At 47.9% G+C, this 25,687-nt stretch overlaps 2 protein-coding genes and 1 long non-coding RNA gene across 13 annotated transcripts in view; 2 read left to right on the forward strand and 1 right to left on the reverse strand.

Annotated features, from left to right (window-relative positions):
- The window catches only part of PACRG (parkin coregulated), a 346,093-nt gene extending 337,971 nt beyond the window's left edge, over window positions 1-8,122 (reverse strand). Inside the window, exon 1 of one of the 2 annotated variants that reach the window (XM_080666363.1) lies at window positions 7,688-8,122. In XM_080666363.1, coding sequence (XP_080522489.1) covers window positions 7,688-7,846 — 159 coding nt within the window. In that variant the 5' untranslated portion in view covers window positions 7,847-8,122. The remainder of the gene's footprint in view (window positions 1-7,687) is intronic. The other variant, XM_080666364.1, reaches the window with a different exon arrangement.
- On the forward strand, window positions 3,507-7,004 carry LOC308246210. Its single transcript, XR_013960373.1, has 3 exons — window positions 3,507-4,033; window positions 4,652-4,877; window positions 5,216-7,004. It is a non-coding gene; the product is annotated as an uncharacterized lncRNA (long non-coding RNA).
- A 125-nt stretch (window positions 8,123-8,247) lies between the features above and the next one.
- The window catches only part of PRKN (parkin RBR E3 ubiquitin protein ligase), a 638,297-nt gene continuing 620,857 nt past the window's right edge, over window positions 8,248-25,687 (forward strand). For 7 of the 10 annotated variants that reach the window (XR_013960335.1, XM_080663613.1, XM_080663611.1 and 4 more), the window contains exon 1: window positions 8,271-8,416. Coding sequence is in view for 8 of the 10 variants with exons in the window: in XM_080663613.1 (XP_080519739.1) it covers window positions 8,410-8,416 (7 nt within the window). In the remaining 2 variants the exon portion in view is untranslated. Of the gene's footprint in view, window positions 8,417-25,687 lie in introns of all 10 variants that reach the window. The other 3 variants (XR_013960334.1, XM_080663608.1, XM_080663610.1) reach the window with 1 other exon arrangement.

The following is a 25,687-nucleotide window of genomic DNA, read 5'->3' on the forward strand; positions in this document are numbered from 1 at the left end:
CTCCAATCTGGGACCCCTCAAGAGATGTCCAACTGCCCATTTAGGCCCGATCCTACCAGGATCGGGCCTAAATGGGCAGTCGGACATCCCTCTCACAATCCAGGATTGCTGGCTCCCAACCACTCGCCTGCCTGCCTGCCTGCCTGCCTGATTGCCCCTAACTGCTTCTGCCTTCCAGCCTGATCACCCCCTAACCACTCCCCTGCCAGCCCAATTGCCCCTAACTGCCCTCCCCTGCTGGCCTGGTCACCCCTAACTGCCCTCTCCTGCCAGCCTGGTCACCCCTAACTGTCCTCCCCTGCAGGCCTGGTCACCCCCAACTGCCCTCCCCTGCCAGCCTGGTCGCCCCTAACTGCTCTCCCCTGCTGGCCTGGTTCCCCCCAACTGCTCCCCCATGCAGGCCTGGTTGCCCCCAACTGCCCTCCCCTGCAGGCCTGGTCCTCCCCGACTGCCCTCCCCTGCAGGCCTGGTCCCTCCCAACTGCCCTCCCCTGCTGGCCTGATTGCCCACAACTGCCCTCTCCTGCCGGCCATCTTGTGGTGGCCATCTTGTGTCCACATGGGGGCGGCCTACTTTGACCACATGGGGGCGGCCATCTTGTGTGTTGGAGTGATGGTCAATTTGCATATTACTCTTTTATTAGATAGGATTGGAAGTCAATTAAAATTGGTCTAGGAACAAATAAAATGTTTGAGATCATTTTTCTCACAAAAGATACTTTTTTTCTTTTTATAATTTAAAGAGAGATGGATAAAAGTCACTGTTAGAGAACGGAAAGTAAACTCTCAGCGTGGGGAGCTAGACTTGCGATATAAATGCCTTAGGTCATTGAGAACAGAGTGTGAAAAGGTAAAAGCGTTACAAGTAAGACAAGTCAAGCCAAGAAAGAAACAGACGAAAGTCTTGAAAAGACCTTTCAAAAAAGAGGCCAATCGAATGGCAAATAAAGATATTAAAAAAGTTTTAAACTTCACTGGTCACAATAACACAAGTAACAAATCCACAATGAGATAACATTACGCACCCACTAGAATTTCTAAAATGCAAAATAAAGAAAACGCCAATTATTGGTGAGACTACAAAGCAAATGGCCCTCTCTCGGAGCTGGCAGAGATTAAGTTTAAAAATTCAGTTTGGAAGCACTTTTGATGCAGTTACTAAAAGCTAACAAATGCATACCCAGGGACCCAGCAATTCCCAGAGATATACCCTTGGACATTCATGCATATGTTCTCTAAAAATGTACTAGAATTTCCTTAGTAGCAGTACTTTGTAGCAGTCCTAACCTCAAATTCACACAAAGGCGCATCAACAGAGAGACGGATAATTGGAATCTTCACAGATGAAAATACTGTCCAGTGATGAGTGTGATCCACAGTCACATGCAGATACATTTGTGAGAATCTCACAAATACAGTGGTGACTCAGAGCCAGACACCAAACGATGACGTGTTTTGTGATTCCGTGTACATAAGCACAAATCCGTTGACAGAGGTCAGGGCTTGAGGAGGATCTGGCAGTGACCGGACAGGCCTGAGGGGCTCTGGGCTTGGTGATGCCTGTTGATCTGGGTGCTGGCTAAACCAGTGTGTTTGGTTTTATGTTTATCGACTGATACACATACACTGTGTGTTTTCTATTTACGTACTAGAGGCCCGGTGCATGAATTTGTGCACTGGTGGGGTCCAGCAGGCCCGCGCCCAATGGAGGCCACAGGAATTCTGGTAGTTCTGCCGTTTGGTCAATTTGCATATTACCCTTTTATTATATAGGGTTACACATCAACCAAAGTTTATAATGAAGTATCAAGAGAAGACTTGTCTGAGTCAGAAAAAATCTAGAAAAAGAGGTTCCATTTCTTGCTCTGCCATTTAATGTGTCCCCAAATCACAACAGCAAAAACTTAAATTGTCTTAGATTTATATGCGAAGTGGGGAAAAAGCAGTCTGCCTGCCTCCTCATAGGATTGGTTGGAAAGCCACATGGATAGATGACTGGTCTTCTGATATATTAAAATAAAGCATATATAAAGCTGCTATCATAAATACACATAGAGCAATGATGGAGTATTCAAAGCAAATAGATATTTGATATAACTTAGTGTAATTACTTATAAAGAGTCATCTAATAACCCTCTGGCCAACTGGAGAAAAACTAAAGCAAAATTTTAAAATAACAAATGGGGGAAAAGCCTAAAAAAGCCGAAATAACTATGGGAAAAAGCCTAAACCTTTTCCCATAATCTTAGAGAAAGCTTTGCTAAGCCAAACCATCTTAACGTTTTACAATGAGCACATATAACCTTCATCATAAGCTAATTAAAATATGGCATACAACATTTTAAATTAATCTAATTCCTATATTTCATATTTGCATAACACCATTAGCACTTTCTTGAAGCTGCTAATTCAAAGATGATTGTCTCATTATAGGATAAAACACTGTCATTTATTAATTCATTTGCCCAAAAACAAAAAGTACCTACTATGTGCTGGGAACTTTTCTAGAGCTGGAGATCCAGCAGTGACTACACAGTGACAATCCCCTGCCCCCGAGGAGCTTACCCTGCAGTGGGAGAAGACGTGAGGGGCACTCAGTTAATACTAAAGGGTGAGAAGTATTTATGAGAAAATGCAAAACGGAGAGCAGAGAGGTGTGCTGGATGCAGGGGGTGATTAAGGAGTTGAAAGTTTAAATAGTCAGGGAAGTTTTCACTAAGAAGTTAGTTTTTGGACAAAATGAAAGGATCAAACGATGGTAATATGTAGGGGAAATGCATTTCAGGCAGAGGGAACGGGGGAGCGGGGGAGGGGGGGGGCGGCAAGGGGAGGGGCAAAGATGCTGAGGCAGCCATGCAAACTGGTGGGTTCCGGGAACTGCAAGGGGTCCATTGCGGGTGGAACAGAATGAGCGAGGGAGAAAGTCCTGAGATTGATGGATAAAGACGATACGGCAGCTACATTAGGGCCTCACAGGAGGGTAAGAACTTCAGCTTTTACTCTGCATGAGATGAGGAGCCACCAAGGGTTGGAGATGAGCCATGTCATGATCGGGCTGCGTTTAGAGGGATCTTCGGGCTCCTAGAGCGGAGGAGGGTGGTTATGAAAAATCCAAACTAGAGACAGAGGACAATTAGAGCAACAGAAAGGAGGGAAGCAATGAGATGAGAAGAAAGGGTAGAACTGCCTTCCTTCACTCATCACACATTTGAGTGCGCTGTTAGGTGCTGGCTGGGAGGATAGAAATGAGTTAGACACGGGTTCTGCCCGCACAGGGGATCCCACGAGGAGATCAAACACACGCAGAAATCACTCCAATACACAGAGAATGCAGGGAACGAAGGGCAAGTTTTCGTCTTGGTTGGCAAAGGGGGTGGGGGTGGTGTGGATTGAAGCAGCTGGCAGCAAAAACACAAGCTCCATGATGGCATGCGTCCTGCCCCTTCGAGATGGCCAGATGCCAGCACCCGAAACAGTGCTTGGCCCCGTGACCAGAACATATTTGTCACCCAATGACCGAGCGACTGCCGTGTGCAGATATGTAGGGAGAGCAAACGCAGCAACATCCGCAAAACCACAACTACGAGGAGTTACAGTCCCGCTTGGCAGAAGCACCTGAGAAGAGCGGAGACGCGGTTAGAGCCCAAGAACAGGGTTAGGTCAGAGCGGGTCCTGCGGGGCCACCAGGACTGTGGCTTCCGTAAGAACAGAGGGGCCGCAAAGCAAGCGCTCAGAGCGGGAGGAGCACTGATGAAGGACCGGACAGCTGATGAAGGTGGGGACAGCTGATGAAGGTGGGGACAGCTGATGAAGGCGGGGACAGCTGATGAAGGTGGGGACAGCTGATGAAGGACGGGACAGCTGGTGAAGGCGGGGACAGCTGGTGAAGGCGGCCAACCGGGGTGGATGGAGTCCAGCAACCAGTGTGGGGGCTTCTGTGAAAACCTCCACAGAAGGTGGCCAGGGCCTCCATCAGGCAGGCGAGTGCCCTGGCCCCTCCACAGGACCACTTGCACTGCACTGAGAGTCTGCAGGTGCGTGTTTACTTGTGCGGTGATTATTGTCCTGGTCTATCTCCTCTTCTTCGCCAGAAACAGGCAGTCTCCGTGGAGGACACCTATCTGCATGCCCCAGTTTCCCTCACTCCAGCCATAAAGCAGCCAAGGCTTCAGCTGCACCCAGAGCAGAGGCCATGGGATGAAGGTTTGGCAATGGACGTGAGCGGGAGTGGCCAGTGCACCTTCTGCCACTCCCCTTCCCCGTCCAGGGAAGCGCTGGCTCTCCTTTCCTGCCTGTCTCCTCTTGCAGGCGGCTCCTCCCCCTCCTCCCTGCGGGACATAGCTGTTGGAGATTATGCTCTTTGGGGACTGGAGACCTTTCTTAGGCCTTTTTCATGACTTGGGGTGGGGGGGGGGACAGGTGGGTTGAGGGGCGGGGGGCAAGAGTGGCTGTAAGGATCTAACTTTCATTGGCTTTTTCAAAAACAAGACAGGCCTGAATAAATCCTGTCCGGTGGAATGTGAGTGCGCCGCGGTACGGTGGTGGGTCATGCCGTACAGGAAGTTCTCTGCTTCCTCTGGCCTCCTCCCCCAGGGCAGGGACTTGGCCCTGGTGGTGGTGAGCCTGCCCTGACCCGGGGCGTCATCCCACAGGATATGCAGCAAGAAGAGGCCCATGTCCCTGGACCTATCTCGTGCAGAAGGCGGGCCCAGCCTCCCTGGACGGCGTACGGGCTTGGACTTGCGTATGGGAGAGAAGCAACTTCCACCCCAGTCAAGCTGTCATCATTCGGTCTCTGTTAACAACAGCCCCGTCAGTACCTTAACACATCGCTCATCAATACTGACCAGCACGACTGTGTGTTGAATGAATATGATTGTAAGTAGAAAAGTCACTATGTAAGTAAACTAGTAATAAATATTTTCCCCATTCCACTGAGCTTTGAGCATAGAACATTAATAGTATATTGGAAAACAGTCATATAAAGCTCCAATTGCAGTGAAGTTCTGTATCAGGACCTGGGGCCCGCACCCTAACTTGCTTTGTCATGGGTAGATTAGCCAGCGCAGCATTCATTCCCTGTCCGCTGAGAGGGAGCCAGTACACGCTCCGCTAGCTGCTGGTTTCTGAGTCCGCTGTCACACCACAAACAAGGCCTTTACCGGGAAAAGGACTCTAAAAGCTTCGCCCCCTGAATGTCCTATCACTCTTCTCAGGCAACCATCGTCCCAAGACGAGTGGGAGTGTTTTCTGCTGTGGGACGGCGGTCATTGCTTGTTTCTATGTAGAACGCAGCGACCACTTCAGGGAAGTCTGGGAACTACTTGCTATTGAAGAGCAACACTGGACACTGGGATTGAAAACATTTACCTCTGCACGTATTATTATTTTGTAAATAAGTTTGTGTCTTCGCATTTAAACTTGGACTTTAAATAGGGATGCCTGCTTGCACAGCCCAGCTGATCAAATGTGCTTACGGTCAGGTGCGTGTGCTTCCATCACGGGAGCACGGGATCCGGTGAGTCCACAGGAGGCGCCCCGAGCTCCCGGCAGAGGCCTGTGTGTGTGTGTTGGGAGAGCACTGGGATGTGACAGTCAGTCAGCCACGTGCTGGGCGTGAGGAGCGGAAGGCAAGCCCTAACCAGGAGAATGGGGTGGGAGTGGGCTTTAGGAACAAGGACGTGTAATCAGGCTGGACACAGGCCTATTATTTTCAGAATAAAGAGAAACCGCAAGAAAAGAGGGGCGTTTTGACTTGATAATGATAAAAGGTCTATACTGTTGGAAACAGAAACGTTGACATGTAAATACTGAAAATGAAAAAATACTATTTCCTATACCACTGACGTTGTTTTGTATGAACAGGGTTGTCTGTCTTTCTTTGATCACGACCTTATTATTGCTGTTGGTGGTGGTTTTCCTTGGAGTGGTAAGTACAGGGGCTTTGTCTTGCTGATCCTAAATTCCCAGAACTGTGTGTAACAACTTATTAGCTTCACTTGAAAAGGACGCGTTGATTAAAGGATAAGTGAATGGCTGAATAATGTTTGCATCCAATAGTTACGATTTCCACTAAATCCAGTGAAACAATTACCCATCATGTTCTGGAGATCCCAGCAGAAAAACACATATTAAACAAAGAGATTTTCTTTTAAAAATATGAAAACAGGATAATTTCTGTCAACTAAGTTGCTTATAAAGAAGGCTGCTTCATAATCAAGTTTTTCTTTTTTCTTTTTGAGTCTTTTAAGCACACTTATTACATTTGGCAATACTGAAATATTTGATTTTCCAGAACTATGACTTTAGTGTAAAGCCTTTTAAAAAATAAACATGATTATGAACGTGAGTTTAGAACAACAGAGAAAGAATCTGACCAATATTTTTTAGGTCTGTGAAAAAATATAACATTGAAAAATCACCAAGATTATAATCATGAGCTTGAACAGTGATGGTGTTTGGTATTTGCCGATCAGATAAATTCACATGAAATACACACCAAAGGACTGAAGCTACAACTAGCGGGAGTTTTCGTCTATTTTCAATGATTTTTAACTATTGTAAATCAACTGACCCACATTCCAATGAATGTCATCTGTGTAGCAACGTGGAAATCTGGCCTGGGGGGCCTAGAGGTATTCTATCATTCATGTTTTCATTAAGAATGTGGTTTCAGAATAGGTATCAGTTTTGCAACATTTATGGAAAACAAATAATGTGACACTGGAAAGCAATACCATTCACTTAACTTAATGAGTTGCTATGCGATAAGTCAGATCCTCCCAGAGTGTAAATTATACAATTTGAAAGCTGCATTTATTATTTAATATTCACTCCCAGACAGGTGCTCGCTCAGTGGTAACCTAATTTAAAGCCGTTCACATAAGAAGGCTTTAAAAAACAAACAAAAAACCTATTATGCATGTAGCTAAATCACTTGTTTCCCCCCCCCATTCAACAGTATTAAAACTATTTCAACTACCTCAAATAAAAAAATGAGATATGAGTTGTATTAGTAGCCAGAGATACTTGAACTGAAGCTTGAATTTTTAAAAATTTGTCATTTAAAAGGTGTCTGGAAATACACATATTCAGTTGCCTTTCAATATTCTAACAGGCTGATAAGCATTTTGTAAGAAAGAGTGTTGTGAGAATAAAATGCTAGGATAATTCTGACATTTCCTAGGTTGAATTGATGAGATTTCTGATCGTAGGTTATTTAATGAGTTTATGATTCCAGCTCATAAGCCCTTTTTAAATTTGAAAGAGAATTTAAGATTTCTAAGAACTAAAAAAATAATAATAATAAAGAGAAAAAAGCTAATAAAAAATATTTCTAAGAACTCACCGGCTTGCAATACGCCTTTTGCCTAGTGGGGCTACTTTAGAGAACAGTAAATTAAAGGGGGTCTTGTTCCTTCATAAACAGCTTAGGAATAATTTGGGTGTCCTAGAGACCTTAAGTTATTAGGGATGTGCTTATAAATGCACATAATATACCACTTGCTCAAGACCCTTTCTGATAACCTAGCCTGGACCTCCACACCGTTGGGTACCATCTGCCACTGGCCGAGTAATTGCCCTTTTGGGCCAAGACCACCCAGGACATGGGCTCAGAACCCAGCGGGCGCTGTAACCTGGAGTCGCGGAATCGGAGTGAGGGCATTTAGTTCAGGAGGGTCACTTACGACTGAGTTTTTCATCATGGCTTTGACTGTGAAGCCCTCAGAAACCAGGGAGTGAGGCTGCTGTGCCAGGAGCGGCTGCTGCGCCTGCAACTTGGTCCTCCGCTTCGGCATCTTGTCTGGGCATTTGTTTGCGCTCAGGGTCTCTTTTTCTGCCACCATCTTCCTAGAAAATGTCTTGTTCTCATAAAACGTGTAGTAAAAAAATCAAGCGGGTTTTACGGAAGTGAGGATGAGGTCGGGGGAAATGTAAAAAGGCGCGCTAATGGTAGAAATTTAACCCTTGCTAGTGCCCAAGTTGATTGAGATGTTTGGCAGCTCCCAGGTGAAGGGAGTTGAGGGGAGGGGAGGGGCGGGAAGAGCGCAGGACCTTGGCCGGTGCTGCAACGAGCTTCCAAAGCTTAGCCTCCTGTTGCTAAGCGACGCGTCAACACTGCGGTAAATGGCTCCACCCCCCGTGACGTACGTTTCCTGGGACTTAACCCGGAAGTGCGGCCGACCGCAGGCGGCGGGCCGCGTGCGGAGAAACTGTGCGCTAAAACTACGACTCCCAGAAGGCCGTGGGCTGCTCACGGTCTGCGCGTGCGTACACCGACGGCCGGGCGCCGGGGCGGGGAGTCCGGGCGTTCTTAACCCTGGAGCGCTCCGCCTGAGGGAGGCGCGGGCGGGCGCCCGAGCGCGCAGAGGCCCCCTCTCGTCCAGCAGTGTGCACCTGCCCAGTGACCATGATCGGTACGTGGTGCCTGTCAGGTACAGCCTCTCTGCGCCGCCCCGCGCCCAGCTGTGGCGCCGCGCCCGTCCTCGGAGGACGGGGATCCCAGGCTGCCCCCCTCCCGCCCTCAGGTGCCAACTGTCAGCGGCAGCGCGGCGGTGTCCGCGCTCCCTGGAGCCCGCGCCGCCGGCCTCCGGGTGCCCGCGGGGCTGCGGGAGACTGTGGGTGCTGCTGTCAGCCCCACGCCCACCCCTGGTTGGACAGGCTGCCCCCCGTGACAACACGGCGGGGGAACCTGGCGCGCGCCTGTGCCCCCTCCCCATCCCCCCAGGTGACGCCAGCCCATTGGCCCCAGGACAGGTGCGCCGCCTGCCAGGCCCCTCGGGGCGCCGTGGCCGCTGCCCCCCAGCTCAGCACGCGGACCGCGGGGTCTGGTCCACGGTCGGGGGCCTGGCAGGGAAGCTCGCCGGCCTTTACACCGATGGAGGGAGCCTGTGCTGAGGGCGGGGAGCCAAGGCATGCCCGCAGGTGGACTGACACTTGTTGTTCCCACGAGTTTGAGTCTCTCACTGGCGGCCTGGCGTGAGGGAATAAGGAAGACTCTTAGAGAGGAGTCCATGATGGCAAGGACTGAAACTTTGTGCATCGTGAACGAGCCTAACGTACCCCTTAGGAAAAGGCACTCAGCCCAGCGGCCTCCCAGGGGAGAGCGTGGCAGGGGCTGAGCCTGTGGGTGAGCACCACCCTGTTAGCGCGCCGTGTTCCCCAATGCAGGGGGTGTCCGGCCAGCCGTGATTTGGGGGGGCAGCTCTGGAAATGCACAGAGATGTGCATAGAACACACTGCGTCCCCGTGCCCGCCATGAATTATTAGGGGAGTTTATTATGACAGAGCCTTGCTCTATATGTGCCAGTTTGGTGAGCTTATTTGGGGATTATTTCCAATAAGCGCCATTTGTGAAACACTTTTTAAAAAAAATATATTTTATTGATTTTTTACAGAGAGGAAGAGAGAGTTAGAACATCGATGAGAGAGAAGCATCAATCAGCTGCCTCCTGCACACCTCCCACTGGGGATGTGCCTGCAACCAAGGCACATGCCCTTGACCGGAATCGAACCCGGGACCCTTCAGTCCTCAGGCCTACGCTCTGTCCACTGAGCCACAGCAGTCAGGGCTGTGAAACACTTTTGATTTCATCTAATGCATCTGAAGTCAGATGTAGTGTGATTTTTAGTTCAACGCAATCCAGTGCATGGTTAATTTAAAAAGAAACCAATTTATGACAAAGCTATAGATAAAGACAGGGACTTAAGATCTAAAAACCATCTCTTAATTCCAAATGAGCTATCTAATAAGTGATTACATAAATAACTGTTAGGATGACATTTGTCTAGGCAGTTTTGTTTAGTTTTCGGTTGGTTTTTTTATTTAGAGACACAAGAAGAAAGTATGACCTTGGGATTTGATGACCAGACAGTTATTTGTAACTGGTAATGACATGAAGGATTTAAAGTGGACTTCTAAAAGTTTATTTTCATACCCTGGCCAGTTGCTCAGTGGTTGGTGCATAGGCCTGCGGACTGAAGGGTTGCAAGTTCGACTGCGGTGGGAAGCAGCTACCTAGGTCGCAGGCTCCATCCCTGCAGGGACGCTCGCAGGAGGCGGCCAGGAGGTGTGTCTCTCTCACATTGATGTTTCTCTCTCTTTGTCTCCCCCCACCTTCCTCTCTCTTTAAAAGTCAATGAGAAAAATATCCTCGAGGATGAGGGTTAACAACCAAAAGATGTTTTTGTCATATCCCAGTTTGTAATGGTGTCAATTACAACGTAAGTAATGAAACGTATGTCCCATCCTGAGAAAAGTACCTTACACATAACCAGCTGGAGGACAATGTGCAATAAATTATTTCTGTAACTGGTGGCGTGGCTTATGACGGTGGGCAGGCACATTTCAACAAACGTCCTCACCGCCCGTGGGGCCTGGTTGCGTTGGAGAGTGGGGAAGGTGCGTGGGAATGGGAGCCGGGGAGCGGAGGCCTGGAGGGAGGGGCTCCCGTTGCTGTGACAGCTTTGCAGCCAGGACAGGCGTTACAGTTTACACGCAGCGATGAGCCGGATCCAAAAGCACATGACTACACACCCGGGGCTGTTTTTTCTGTTTAAACACCTGGGCTGCTCTGCACTTGCCCATTTCATCATGGCTGTGCTCTCTGCCATTGCTACACCTCCTTTCATGCAAATAGCACCCTTCCGCTCTCCTTATGCCTTAGCTCACTTTTGAGGAAAAAGAAGAAGTGGGCTGCGTGGTAGAACGGGAGTCAGCTATTACCTCTCAACCAGTACAGTTACCTTGGCACCGAGCCTGTTTCAAAGCGCGTACATTTCTCACTGGAATAATGCCTGATAAGTTAAATGCCCTGACCTAGACAGCTGCAGAAACACAATTTAAGTGAAGTCTGAGAAATGATGACTGTGAGAAGTAGGGAGAAGGACTGCAAGATAATAGAAGCAGAATGGAAAAACCTTAAGAAAATCCAACTTGGGAAAATGTCATTTTGGCACCTCTATGTTTTTTATTTGACCCGCTTTAACCTTTACTTTCCCCTACCCTCCTTTCCAACCGGTAACCACCATACTACTGTCTGTGTCTATGAGGTTTGTTTATTTATTTATTTTTTTTATTTTTTATTTTTTTTAAAATATATTTTATTGATATCCCACAGAGAGGAAGGGAGAGGGATAGAGAGCCAGAAACATCGATGAGAGAGAAACATCGATCAGCTGCCTCCTGCACACCTCCCACTGGGGACATGCCCGCAACCAAGGTACATGCCCTTGACCGGAATCGAACCTGGGACCCTTCAGTCCGCAGGCTGACGCTCTATCCACTGAGCCAAACCAGTTAGGGCTATGTGGTTTGTTTATATTCCTTGTTTGTTCATTTGCTATTTTCAGTTTTATATCGCACCTATGAGTGACATCAGATGGTTCTTGACTTTCTCTCTCTAATTTATTTCCCTTAGCGTGATATTCTGATGCTCCATCCGTGTTGTTGTAAGGGGCAGTAATTCATCTTTTCTGAAGGCTAGCTAGTGTTTCATTGTGTTTTGGGGTCATGTCTTCTTTATCCAATCATCTATTGAGGGACACCTTGGTTTTCATGTCTTGGTCGCCTTGAATAATGCTGCAGTGACGTGAACATAGGGGTGCCTATATCGTTGCAAATAAATGTTTTCCAAAATGTCTGGGAGATACTCAGGGATTCTGGGTGATGCGGTAACTCTATTCTCAATTTTTTAGGAACCTCCATGCTGTTTTCCATGGTGGCTGCACCAGTTAACATTCTCATCAACAGTGAATGAGAATTCCCTCTTCTCCACCACCGCTCCCTCACTTGTAATTGAATTGTTGGTAATAGCGGTCTAACAGGTGTGAGGGGGATCTCATTCTGGTTTTGATTTGCATGTCCCTAATAGCTAGTGCTGTTGAGCATCTTTGCATATCTCTGCTGGCCTTGGTATGTCTTCCTGGGAGAAGTGGCTGTTTAGATCCTCTGCCCATTTTTTAAACTGGATTTTAGATTTTTGTTGTTGTTAAGTTATATGAGTTCTTTATATATGTTGGTATTAACTCCTTATTGGAGGTGGGTGTTGTGTGAAAATATCTTCTCCCATTCAGTTGGTTGGCCTCTATTAAAAATATATCTCACCCTTTTTTTAAAAAAAATAGCAATTCTTTGTATTTCAGTATTTTAATTTATTTCTTTTGGTCTTTTAAGAAAGTGTGTTTAACAGTTTTATAGTGATATTTGTGGTACAGTGTCAGGTTAATTAAAGTGAATGGGTCGCCCTGGCCAGTTTGGCTCAAATAGTTGGAGCATCATCTCATACACCAAAAGGTGACGGGTCTGATTCCCAGTGAGGGCTCTGTGGGCGACATCCTATCGATGTTTCTTTCTCTCTTTCATCAATAAAAAATAAATCAAAACCGTTATTTAAAAAATAAAGTAATAAAATAAAGTGTGTGGATATGTGTACAACAGTGTTGCCAGTATTGAACTTCAAATTCAACGTCTTATTCTTTAAAAAGATTTTGATTTAAAATAACACAGCAACTAGAACAGCGTCTCCTCTGTACCTTGTTTAACTTAACCTCTCCTGGAAGACTTACATGTCTGCATGTACAGATCTACCCCCTGATAATTCCTGCCTAGTCTTTCATTTTATGGATGTACATAAATTATGCAAATACTCTCCAGTAAATGAGCCTTCAGTAAGTTTACAGACAATTGTTATCATCAGGAATGTTTGTGTCTATATCATTTTATTTGCATACGTTAGCATATATGTAAAGTAAGAACCTTATTACAGTGTCTGGGTAGGTTTTCTGGGTGAAGCCTTTGTAAGATTTCGAACTTTACAAAGTATTTCCGGTTGTCCTAAAGTAAATCACACTCTTCTACACTCCTGTCTACCACACAAGGTAGCAGAGACCTGCCCTGCCCCTCTGGGCGGAAAGATTACAGAAAGACATCCCCCCTCCGGAGCACCTACTGGGTCTCCTCTCCCCTTTACACCTCCTCCCCACCCCCAGGTCCACGCCTTCAAGCAGCGCCCAGCTGCACAGCTGTCCTCGGAGGCCCTGACCTCCTACAGTGTTTATAGGACTGCCATTCCCCGCTGTGTCCTATAAATTTTATTTTATTTCACTTAGAATAGGTGAAAGAACAGTGTATTTTAATTTGTGAGATGAATCCATGAAGGCAAACCTCTCACTTCTCATAACACATTACTTTCATGAAAGCAGATCCAACCATTGAACACCTACTGTGTGCCGTCCTGCTCCAGGTGCCAGGATATATGAGTGGGGGAGTACACACACACACGCACACAGAATGCCTGCCATCGCGAATGGGCATTCTGCCTTCACTGTTTGCCCACAAATCTAGATATTTGTTTTCAAGCTTGTAGGTGGTGAGCTTTCAGCTCTCAGAATTGATACTTCTGGTTGAAGATATTGTGTACTGCTACCCATCCTGCCATTTCAGGAATCTCCAGGAAGGGTGACCCACAGCCAAGCGCCCGTCGTAGGCTCGAAAGCCTCTGCTTATGGCGAGTAGACTTGTGTCACACAAGAAATTCTACTACATTTTTGCATAGAAGATTTTGCATAATTATGTTCAGTCCTTTGAGTCCAGAGGCTCCAAAAGAGCGACCCCGTGCCCTTTTCAATCTTGGCACTATTTCTAAGGGCTCTTTTTGAAGTCTGCATGTTTTTTTGAAACCTCATAGCTTCATCACTTGGAAAGGAGACAATGGAAGTACTTTGTAGTGAGGTACGCAAATCCATTTCTACCTCCAAAGCGTCTTTGAAAAATGCAAAGAGGGAAAATTCGCCTCACTTCAAAATGCTTCATATGCATGAAAGCAGTTTCGATGCAGAATACTTCACTCTGTTCGCTTTGAGTTCTTTGATCAGTGAAAATTGTTTCTTACCTGCTGTTTCTTCAGCCTTTAATTGAGGCCCAGTGCTTATTCGGTGTTTCTGTTTTAATTTGCATTTAATGAGCTCATTTTAAATGTTCCTTTGTAGTAATCTGAATGGTTTCTCACTTAGGTTTGTGATATTGAAGAAAGAGATTTGTGTGACACTTGGCTGATTTATATTGCAGCTCGCCTCCCTGGCTTATGTCCCTCACCCGATAGGAGAGAATCTTGGTTAAAAGGAATTGCATTAATGCGTCTGTTTCCCCCCGTTCCGTGTGTCCCCATTATCCAGGACTTCCGCCAGGTCATTCAAACAACTGTTTTCACTAAACAGAAAACGTTCTTCCTGGACTCATAGGTATTTCAGTTCAATCATGATTTCGGTGTCATTTCTTTCCAAGATATTGGGCCAGGTGGTGCTATGTGGAGGGCCAGGAAGGATGGTGTCTGTGTATATACTGGGTGTGGGGAAGGTCACGGAGAAATAAAAGATACAGAGAAATATTTGGTAACTTTCCAAAGCTATTCACCAGAAGGGCTACCACCCTCAAAGAGCGCGTGCTGTAGCTGGACAGGGAAACGCATGTTCGGGGGAAGGATTCTGCTTCTCCCCACGGCAGTAGAGTGATTAGAAAGAAATGTCTGTGTGAACACACACCCACACCTTCACAGCTCTCCTTCACAGCATACCTTCCCACGTCTCCCTTCTTTTGCTCGTGTGATTCTCTCAGCTTTGAGGCCTTTTCTGTCTATAGTGCACCTAGAACAGGGGTGGGCAAACTTTTTGACTCGAGGGCCACAATGGGTTCTTAAACTGGACCGGAGGGCCGGGACAAAAGCATGGATGGAGTGTTTGTGTGAACTAATATAAATTCAAAGTAAAGGAGCGGAGGGGAGAGCAAGAGAACCGGATAGAACAGCCGGATCCGGCCCTCGGGCCGTAGTTTGCCCACGGCTGATCTAGAAACTGCTGTGCGTCCCTGGAGACCCCTTTCAAATGACCAGCTTTCTAGGACGTTTTCTTTAAGGTCTCTCCACCCGTGCCCCACCTTTCACCCATTCCGCGGTCTGAAGCAATGAACTTCTTTAGAATCAACTAAGAAATTAGCAACTACTGCCCAGCCCTCGTGGCTCAGTGGTTGAGTGTCGAGGTCACGGTTCAATTCCCAGTCAGGGCACATGCCCAGGTTGTGGGCTCGATTCCCAGTGGGGGGCATGCGCAGGCAGCTGATCCATGATTCTCTCTCATCGTTGATGTTTCTATCTCTCTTTCCCTCTCCTCTCTCTCTCTGAAATCAATATAAATAGATTTAAAAAAAAAAAGAAATTAGCAACTACTATTTGTTAGGTCCTCACTCCTGGTGTAGAAAGTGTAGGGAAAAATAAAGGGTTGCGTCCGAAATAGTAGGTTCCAACATGAAAGTTTGCACAGGGGAGCCCTGGAGAGGGCAGCTGAGCCCGGCCCCCTGTTTCCCGGGACCTTTGACTGTCCCTAAGAACAGGGAGGAGTAAGCTGGATGGAGGCAGGAGCGGGAAGAGAGGATCCAGGAGCCCAGGGAATGGGGAGGGCATGGGATGAGGCCAAGGCTAGAGAAGGAGGCTGGCGCCAGGCTAGGGAAGCAGTGTCAGGAGGGTGGGTTTTTATGAGGCGTCAGCCATTGAGCCCCTGGGAACCGGCGGCCATTATGAATGGGTGGTGTTCAGGAGAGCTGTCTGTGGCCATATGGGCAGCTGCAGGGTGTCCCCCATGTGCCAACAGTGCCCAGAAGTCCCAGGAACCACTCGTGGCCTCTGCTTTCTCTCAAGTGGGAGATGGGCGGCCCCTGAAGTGGCTGGGTTGTGGGGTAGGAGATGGCTCTTCTCAGGTGATGACATGGGTCTGATAGGTCACTAACTCGTCTCTAATCAAGGGCCACATTTTTTAAAAAATTGTTCTTATTTCTGTAGAAGGTGCTATCTTTCATTGACAGGTATGCTTTTACTCATGGTACTAAAGCTCTAAAGTTATTTATGTTTCATAAATAATCCGTGTCTCCTGTGATATGTGGCACATGACGCTTAGGGTTCTGTTTATGGTTTCTTCCCGAAATGCGAGGACAGTGTCGCTGTAGTTGGAGCTACTGAGTGATCCACGCCAGTGCAGTTGCCTTGGGTATCTGCATAACATCTGTGCCTGGCCTTGTGTTGAGAATATCCATGAACAAATGTTGGTTTGGTTTTTTTTGTTTATTTTGTGTGTTGTTTTTTTTTATGATTTATCCAATATACTTGTAAGACTTGAACAGGGTTCCTCATCCATGATAATGTTAGATTCCTTAATGTTGGAAGAGAGAAAAATCACTATGTACAATATACAGAACCTTACCCATCTCCCGAACCCCCACCCCACCCTCATCAAATTAGGAAAAAAATTACTGATTAGGGAGCCAAGTAATGTTGGTGTTCCGGCTGCGATATTTCATTATTTGTCTTCATGATTGATGAGTGTGCCAGCGCTTCCTGTTATTAACTGTTTGGGAGTCTCAGTGCATACATGCGATGACCCGAGAGGAAGCCCCATGTAACTGCCTGGTGCTTTGGTAAGCTTATTCTTCAGAGCAGATCCGTCTCCCAGACCCTGGGAAGGTCGGGGTTAGACATCCGTAACTCACGCTGTGCTGTTAGGATCCTGGACACACAGGCCGAAAGGGTGTGCTGTTTGTGTTTCTGAGGTGAGCCTCCGTTTAGCATCCACCTGTACCCCCCGCCCCTTCTCTTCACTTTTTCTTCCTACATTCCTCGATTTTCTCCGAAGCTGGCATTTCCCATTTCCCTCTCTAGCTCACGGGGCAGCTGGTGTCCGGATAATGATGAGGTGAGCTCTTCTCTGCTTGCCACCATTGCCACCAGTTCCCCCAGCTCCACTGCTGGCGGAAAGTGTATCCCAGGTCGTGACGGGGGTGGAGTGACTGCCCAGACCAGGGGCCACTGCGCCCCTCGCCACAGGGAGCTGTCAGAGCCACCCGTGCGGGGCCCGGGCCCCATGCGCTTCCAGGAGACTCAGTCCTGCCTGCAGCTCTTGTTCCGTATGCCCGAGTTTTGGGGAGAGGTGAGCTTTGGGCTGACCAGAGGCTCAAGGAGGCTTACTGCCTGGAGAAGGAAAGGTTTCAGAAAAAGAACTCATGCTCTAGGTCTCCTCTCTGCCCTTGAACTCGGGCTCAGGGTCCTCGGCAGCCCCCTGGCGTGTCCTCAGACTGAGGGGGTGGATGTAAGGGCCGCCCAGGCAGCGGCCTGTGGGCGCTGCTGTGGGGGCTGCGGACCAGGCATCAGTGGGCAGCCACCACTGGACCTGGAGAGGTACCTGTGACGACACCTAAAGGTGCCAAATGAGGACGCCCGCGTTGGCAGTATTGGAGAGACCTGCATGCGTTCACTGCGCGGGCATTGGGAACGTAGGTATACGGTTCCCATGGTGGGGAGCTGATGCGTGCTTCCGCTTTTCATTTAGGAATCGGTGAAGCCCCAGCCAGTGGTCGGTAAGGGAATTTCTCCTTCACCCCGGTCCTCTCTAGAGCTTTCTCCTTTCTCTGCTGTCCATTCAGTGTATGCGGGTGGCACATGCAGTGTCTCACTGCATGCAGCGTTTCCATCAGATGTGTTGATCTTTCCCCCCATCAGCTCAGTTTCAAGGAAGTCACCACATGGTCTCAGTGTGTGACGCCAGAGCTGTATGCTGGGTCCCACGTATGTTTTCGTGCGCTGGCCAGCACTGCACACTGCAGAACACTGTAGCACTATTTTGGGGGTGGGGAGAGGAAGGGTCTCAAATAATTTCTATTTGGGGCTTGATTATCTAAGGCAGTGGTCGGCAAACTCATTAGTCAACAGAGTGGGAAACTACGGCTCGCGAGCCGCATGTGGCTCGCGAGCCGCAGTTTGCTGACCACTGATCTAAGGAACTTCTCTATTGGGTCTAGTCATGGTTGTCACGTTCCTTTGTGTGGAAATTGACTGAAAAATCCCTTCTGACTTCTGCAGCCAATTTAATTATTATAAACAGAATGCAAGGTAAGCTGGTAAGGGTGGCTGTGCCATTTGAGGTCAGGTTTCTGGAGGTGACATCATTTTTTTCTTTTTGTCCTTAAGTAATGATAACAACAGGGTGAATAATGTTAATGCCCCGAGGCTGATGAATATGTGTGAATTCTTCAATGGTTAAGAAGTTGTTTTTAAAAAGTATTAACATCAGAGCTTCGTTACCCTCGCTTAAAACCAGCTTGCATTGATTGCCACTTATATATGAAATCTATTGGGAGGTATAACCGAAAATTATTATCTTTGGGTTGTGGGATGTTTTTTCATTGTGATTTTCTGTTTTTCAGATCTTCAACGTTAACCATATCATATTTTAGAAACACAGCCAATGTTCTAAACGCAGTTTTAACGCTAGAGCAAATGCATGGCCGCTGTAATACACGCAGAACTGATTATACTTTTGTGACAAATCGTGTGCGACAAATATTGGCGGTGCCTGGAGCGGTTTCAGCTGGGCCATAAGAGCAGCGGTCCCTGGAAAACGAACTTTCCAGTGTGCTGCTGGCCCCTGAGACCCCGGGGCTGCTCTGGTTTCCCGTTGCTGCCACGACAAGTTACCACAAGTTTGGTGGCTTAAACAGCACAAAGCTATCCTCTGACCCCCGGAGGCCACAGTCCCAGGAGGGCTTAAGGGGCTGAAATCAGGTGTGAGCAGGCTGTTCCTCCCGGGAGCTGCCGCGGAGCATCGATCCTCTTCCCCTTCCGCAGCCCCCCCCCCCCCCGGCCCCGGGCCGCCCACCGCTCTGCCTCATCACTGGCTCTCCCGCCCTGCAGCCTCTGCCGCCTCTCCACAAGAACACGGGTGATTACATGAGGGGCCCCTAGGGGACCTCAGTGGCACCTGAAAAGCCCTCTGTGCCGTGGTCCCCAGCTTCGGATCAGGACATGGACATCTGGCGGCGGTGGTCCCGTTCAGCCCACCACAGTTCCCGTGAAGCCTGCCTCCATTGGGAGCTGGTTTTTTTTATTTTATTATTATTGATTTTTACAGAGAGGAAGGGAGAGGGATAGAGAGCTAGAAACATCGATGAGAGAGAAACATCGATCAGTTGCCTCCTGCACACCCCCTACTGGGGATGTGCCCGCAACCAAGGTACATGCCCTTGACCGGAATCGAACCCGGGACCCTTCAGTCCGCAGGCTGACGCTCTATCCACTGAGCCAAACCGGTTAGGGCGGGAGCTGGTTTTGAAGTGTCGTATTATGAACTAAGGACGAGCGATAGAGGACGTGTGGTGACAGGGACGCCATTTGATCTGGCCTTTCCTGAGGTCATCTGGAAGCCGGGCAGCGATCCCCCATGTGATCCGGGATGCTTGTGTGTGTGGGTGAGTTGATAAACCGGCCAAGGACATGCGTCCCTTTCGAGGTAGTTGCCCAGGTTGATGGAGCCCCAGGCGTGTGGAGGAGCTAATGTTGAGGGATCGGGGTGAAGGGCAGGGAGGGGGGTGACCCTGTGCCAGGCTGCAGAGCTCGGGTTTTGCCCCGTGAGTAATGAGAAACACTTGGTCTTCATGCCAGGAAGGGGCATGATCATACTTATTTTTAGAAGATCTTTGGCAGCGGGCCACATGCCATCTCACTCGGTGACTTTGGTTGACACAGTCATGATGACAGTGCTCGCCTGGTCTGTCCTGACTCGATGAAGAGCAGCAGGCCCACACAGCTGAGCGTTGGGGTCTAAGGCCCATTCGCAGAGGACGTGGACTTCAGTGCCCGCAGTCATCAGAGGTGAAGGGACAGACGTGGTGAATGTGGCTCCTCTAAGACAATGACAGAGAGAGTGGCAGGGCCTGTGGCTGAAAGTGGGACGTGAATTCAAATAGGAAAACAAATGAAACCGGCAGGAGCTCAACTCCACAGTCTTGAGTCTGTTGCAGGCCTCCTGCGTGGGCCTCGGGGCTATTCCGACACACGCACTGGCTTCATCTAATCGGGGTAACCTGGTCCCTCCAAGGCTGGCGGACGTCAGAGTGTCCTGACAGGGTCATCTTCCGGCGAGCGTTTCAAGACTTCCTCTCGTTCCCTTTTAATGCTGCGAGTTTCATTGCCCACGTCCTTCTTTTTTTTTTTTTTTTAAATATATTTTATTGATTTTTTACAGAGAGGAAGGAAGAGGGATAGATAGTCAGAAACATCGATGAGAGAGAAACATCGATCAGCTGCCTCCTGCACACCCCCTACTGGGGATGTGCCCGCAACCAAGGTACATGCCCTTGACCGGAATCGAACCCGGGACCTTTCAGTCCGCAGGCTGACGCTCTATCCACTGAGCCACACCGGTTTTGGTGCCCACGTCCTTCTTGAGGGAAGAGATGTGCTTGTACTTAGTGATGTACGCTGCCGTGGTCCCCAGATGTCCATGTCGCAAATCCGTGACTGTGGATCAGAGGAGAGGAGCCCCTCGTCTTCTCTCCTTTTGTCTTCTCAGGACCCCTTCCTGCGTCTGCGGTTGGGGTACCACGTTAGCAGAGTCCACGCTCTGCTGACACTGGCCTTGGGGTGGGGCCTCACTGCCTTTACCTTTGTGGCCCGAGCCAGCAGCACCCCAGTGAGTGCTGAGGTGGCTGGAAGAATGAATAAGCGGGGGTAGTGACTGCTATGGTTTGGCTGGTGTACTAAGTGTGTTAAAACGCTGTGTCGTCTGAGAAGATAATTCATTAATTGTAGGCGAGAGTTTCGTCTGCCGCATTTTCCTGGGCGAGGATGGAGCCAGCACAGGACGATGACTTTCTCATTTCCCACCGACTGTCGTTCCTCCCTGCCGCTTCTCTAATGCGAGCCCTGGGAGGGAGCCATTCCGTTATTGTAAATCTGGAATGAGCCGGATTTTAAAGTCGTTGCTCTAAGCAAGACGTTTGGAGTATAAATGACGGGTGCATTGTCTCTTGTCCACCTTTAGCTTTAACTTCACAGCAAATGTGCGTTGGCTTCTGTGAGGCCTGAACTTCCCGTTCCCCGAAGGCAGCTTTCTCCGTGGAGTGCTCTCAGGGCAACATATGCTCAGACTGCAGAGTGATTACAACATCCCTAAAAGCTTCATAATCACATCACTGAGGCTAAAAGTTAAACACTCTGATTCTCCTCGATCCCATCATCTCGATTAAGTTCAGGCTGCCGCGTGATGGATTGAAGAAGCCACAGGCCAAAGTCAAGGGGAGCATGCAGGCCTGGAGCCTGCACAGCAACTTCAGGGGAGGGTCATTGGGGGCGGGGGGGCGGGGGGTTCCTTTGAATTATTCGGAGGCATTTCTTTAATGGGCGAATGGATTTGTTTTCATGCTCTTAGTGTTCCCCGGGCTCTGATGTCATTCCCACAGCCCTTTATGGATGCTCGCGGCCTCCTCCACCCTGAGGACAGGACTGGCAACCACAGAAAGTCCCAGTGCTACCACAAAGGACCCGTGTTGGGGGTTGCCCAAGTGCTCTAAAGGCTTCCTTTCACATGTCTGTAAGACAGGTGTAATTTTGAGCCGGTTTTGAAATTCGGGGCAGTTTGGGCGTGGTGGCAAGCACAGCCCAGCAGCGTCTTTGTGCCCGCACGTCTCCCGCCTGCCCCAGGGCCACGGCGTCACTCACTCAGGGTGACGCAGAGCCCTGTGAAGAGCAGCTATCCCCCCTCCGGCTCCCAGCGGGCAGAGATGCGCCGTCCAGCAAATTCACGTCTGTGCTTGTTCTCAGAACCCACGCGTTTTTCTTTGTAAGGAATCGTGGGGGCCAGTGGATAGGAAATTCCCTTCTGAAGCAGCGTGAATCTCCCCAGGTTTTAGCAGTATGGGCTAAGCATTCACGTTACAAAGCAAGAAATCTAGAGCACTGAGCCGGCCCAGGGATGCTCAGCTGGAAGGCTGGACAGAACCCCGAAGTGGTTGGATGTTGGCGCTTATCATTCTACTTCCAACAGGTCATTCCATCCTCTAAGTTGTTTTCATTTGCTTCTAACAGTGAGAAGTCATAGCTAATAGACAAATCATATGCAGTTAACTATACAATGAGCACTTTGAGTCATTTTGTTAGCTTTCTGAAGGTGAATTTTGAACCCTAAATACTTTGCTTTGGTAGGATTTTTGATAATGGGAAATAAATTTATATTTGTCAGCTCTTTAATTCCCTGGATCTGACATACTTTTCCTGCCTTCTCTCCCCTTTAGCAGAGACCTAACTTTATAAATAATGGTCTTTTAGCTGTTTTCTGCTCCCATGATAATAGGCTTATTGGTTGGCTGGTTGACTGGTTGATTGATTGATTGATTGATCGATGGTACTTCTGAAAATGAGGAATTAAACATATATACATGGTGCCCATGGCTAGTAGTACTCCTTATTCATGCCCCTCCTCATCCAGGCTTATTTCAAATCACCCTCCCCCTAAACTAGAGCATAGCAATCACTCATATACTGAACATTTGTTCTCCACACTAACCAGTGGTGGTGGTGATGGATAATAACGGTTCCCCTTTAGGTGTTTTGCTCTGGGGCACCGGAACTGAAGTGAGGAATTTTGTTTTAAGTGGTTGAAGTTCTCATAGGAGAACCCATAGGTGTATGTTCTAGAACCGTGGTCGGCAAACTGCGGCTTACGAGCCACATACGGCTCTTTGGTCCCTTGAGTGTGGCTCTTCCACAAAATACCACGGCCTGGGCGAGTCTATTTTGAAGAAGTGGCGTTAGAAGAAGTTTAAGTTTAAAAAATTTGGCTCTCAAAAGAAATTTCAATCGTTGTACTGTTGATATTTGGCTCTGTTGACTAATGAGTTTGCCAACCACTGTTCTAGAAGATAGGAACTTGATCCTGATTTTCACATTGATATGTTAACTATTTCTATTGTTTGCATCAAAGACTCTAAGATGAGTAGCTTCAGTTTTAGCACATCAGGTATGGGGATGGTTCAAGCCAGAGATAAGCATGTTGGGTCTGAGAACTGATTTTTTTCTCTACTTACAAAGTAGTAAGTTTGCCTGCTAATGTATCATGGGTGCTGGCAGAAGATATAAGAACCATGGGTCAGATAAAGAACTTATTACTTATAACACAGCAAATTGCATAAGCATTATCATATTTATGCCAGTTTCTTTGCCCCTAAATTCCACAGGGGTGATGTGATATGCCCAGATGGATTCTGGGTATGTAGCGGGTTTTCATTGAACATGGGTCCGTTTACTGAGCTTGAAGAATCCACCAGTTCTATAGCGAGCAGTCAGCAAGCCTTCTCCATGTCTGGGGATAAACATGCTGTCATTTCCTAAGGTTATCCGATGCATCAACAACCCCGAGAGACGGCCCAGGTGGGAGGGAAGTCAGAGGGACATGCGGGAGAGGGTAAGAGGCCTAAAGAAAACTCTCTCACACAATAACCATCCGTTTTTGCTACACCACCTTCACTTGTGATGAATTTTCACATAAGTATGCCACTCCATGGTCACTCTGATTAGTTGGGCCACCAGAGACTGGGACCAAATCCATTCCACTTGTCTCATATAGCATTTCATTCGAGCTGTGATCAATAGGATCCCAAGAGCAGGATGAGGCCAACTTGCAATATTGATTCCATTTATCTGCCTCCCCACCACACCCCAGGGCCTCTGACTCAGCCCATGTTGACTAAATCCCAGGCAGAGACCAGTAGGTCTTAATTAAGACAGTCTAATTCAATTATGTTATCTGTATGACTCCTACAAGGAGTTTGTAATGACTTGTTGACCTTTGGTGTCATTGCCAATAATAACAGAGGAAGATAGATGGTCCAGAAAGCAACTCTCATACCCAGTAGAGAGCCATTTCATGGTCCACTCTCCCCCACACAGAGAGCTCTGGTCACCCTCGTTTGGAATCTGCTGCTACACTTGATTTGGATCACCTTTACCTGCTTTGATTAAGCCGCCCAGACAGTATTCTGAGTAGCCGCAGGCTTGGTTGCCTGAGGTGAGAGTAGAGGGAAGACAGGGGCCAGGTGGTGTGGAGGGAGACAGCTGCTCCCTGTCAGTGAGCAGGCAATTTACAGCTGGTTTCAAACAGCTGCTGGATGGGGCTCAAGAAAAGGAACTTCTCATGTCGATGGCCCTCTCGAAGCAAGGTCATCCTTAGGGACACCCCTGCACAGCTTTGAGGACTCGACTCCTCGACTCAACACCCCCACACATTGCCTTTCGGTTGGGCAGAAGGCCTCGCTGCAATATGATTGTCCTGGCAGTATGATTTTACCCAGACCTGGGACCCTGGGCCAGAGACCACCAGCAGCACGAAGCTCGGCACATTGGTATCAGTGTCCTTGCCCGCACTGGTCCAGATGGCTGCCTTGGATGTGGTTGAGTTTGCATTGCCACTGAGAAGCTCTGAGCTTGGGGTACTCAGTGCTTTTATAGCAAGCAGTAACCAAGCCTCTCTTTGTCCAGGGGAGAGGTAGCCTTAGCTCTCATCTGCAAAAGCAGCCTGAGAAACGGCCCATGTGAAAATGCAGTCAGGCCCTCGTCGTCTTGGCAACCCGGTGAACATGAAGGGTTTAAGCGGCCAGGGAAGACCGCTTCCCCATGCGGAGCGGCCGGAGCCTCCCTGACGGTGCATTGGCGCCGGCAGCATGATTTCCACAGCTGCCCAGGAGGGGGTAGGCCATGGCTGAAACCACAGGCCGTCAGACTTTTGGCCTTTGGTAGGTGAAATAACAGATACTTTCCAAGGGGGGGGAAATGCTTGGTGTAGAAGAGGAAGATGTCAGTTCCATGCATCACTGAGTGTTTCATTGCTGTTTAGAATCAATGTCATGAAAGGCCTGTTTGGTTGTCTCATAGAGAATCGGCTCTCCTGCCCATTTCCATTTTATTGAAAATGTGAAGTGTCCTGCTCCATTACTTGGCTTTCTCTAGTGCTCAGGGAAATTTTATTTTATATTAACTTCATAAAAGATAATTAAAATAAAGATTTGATTTCCACTTCTTTTATCTTTCCTTGCAGACTCTTCTTAGCTTATTTGCTGGTCTTAATTGGGGCATAAAATCTGTAAGTCTCCAGTGTAGATACATGTGTATGGTTTCTCATGCTCTTTTCAAATACTCTTACCATAAACATCATTCACTTTTCTTGGGAACACAGCCAGACTGAGTCACCAGGAATGTTAAAAATTAACTATAGCAGCAATTCTTTTTAGGTTTTCTAAATAGTTTTAAAAGATGCTATTTGGCTAGCCAGTTTGTTCCGTGGATAGAGATTCGGCCTGTGGATGGAGGGACCCCGGGTTCAATTCCAGTCAAGGGCACGTACCTCGGTTGCAGGCTTCCATCCCGACCCTGGTCAGGGTGCATGCTGTAGGCAACCAATCGATGTGTCTCTCTCACATCGATGTTTCTCTCTCTGTGTCTCTCTGCCTCCCTTCCACTCTCTCTAAAACTTAATGGAAAAATATCCTTAGGTGAGGATTAACAACAACAACAAAAATAAAATGAAAACATTGTTTAAAAAAAATTGCTATATGCTGTTGTGTTTGTCTTCTCTTAGCCCATAAATAAATTTTGAAAATTAAATCGATCATTTATTTGTGATATTTTTCTCTTCAGAAAGAGAATATATTACAAAAATAGTGATTGTGCTGTTTCTTTAATATGGCAGTATAATAGAATAGTTGTGGTTTTCTCAAAACCAGACCAGAGATGACCTGGCAAAACTAAAATATTTTATTTTTATTTTTTTAAAATATATTTTATTGATTTTTTACAGAGAGGAAGGGAGAGGGATAGAGA

The sequence above is a fragment of the Plecotus auritus genome (assembly GCF_963455305.1).
Source record: "Plecotus auritus genome assembly, chromosome: 4".
Taxonomy (NCBI): domain Eukaryota; kingdom Metazoa; phylum Chordata; class Mammalia; order Chiroptera; family Vespertilionidae; genus Plecotus; species Plecotus auritus.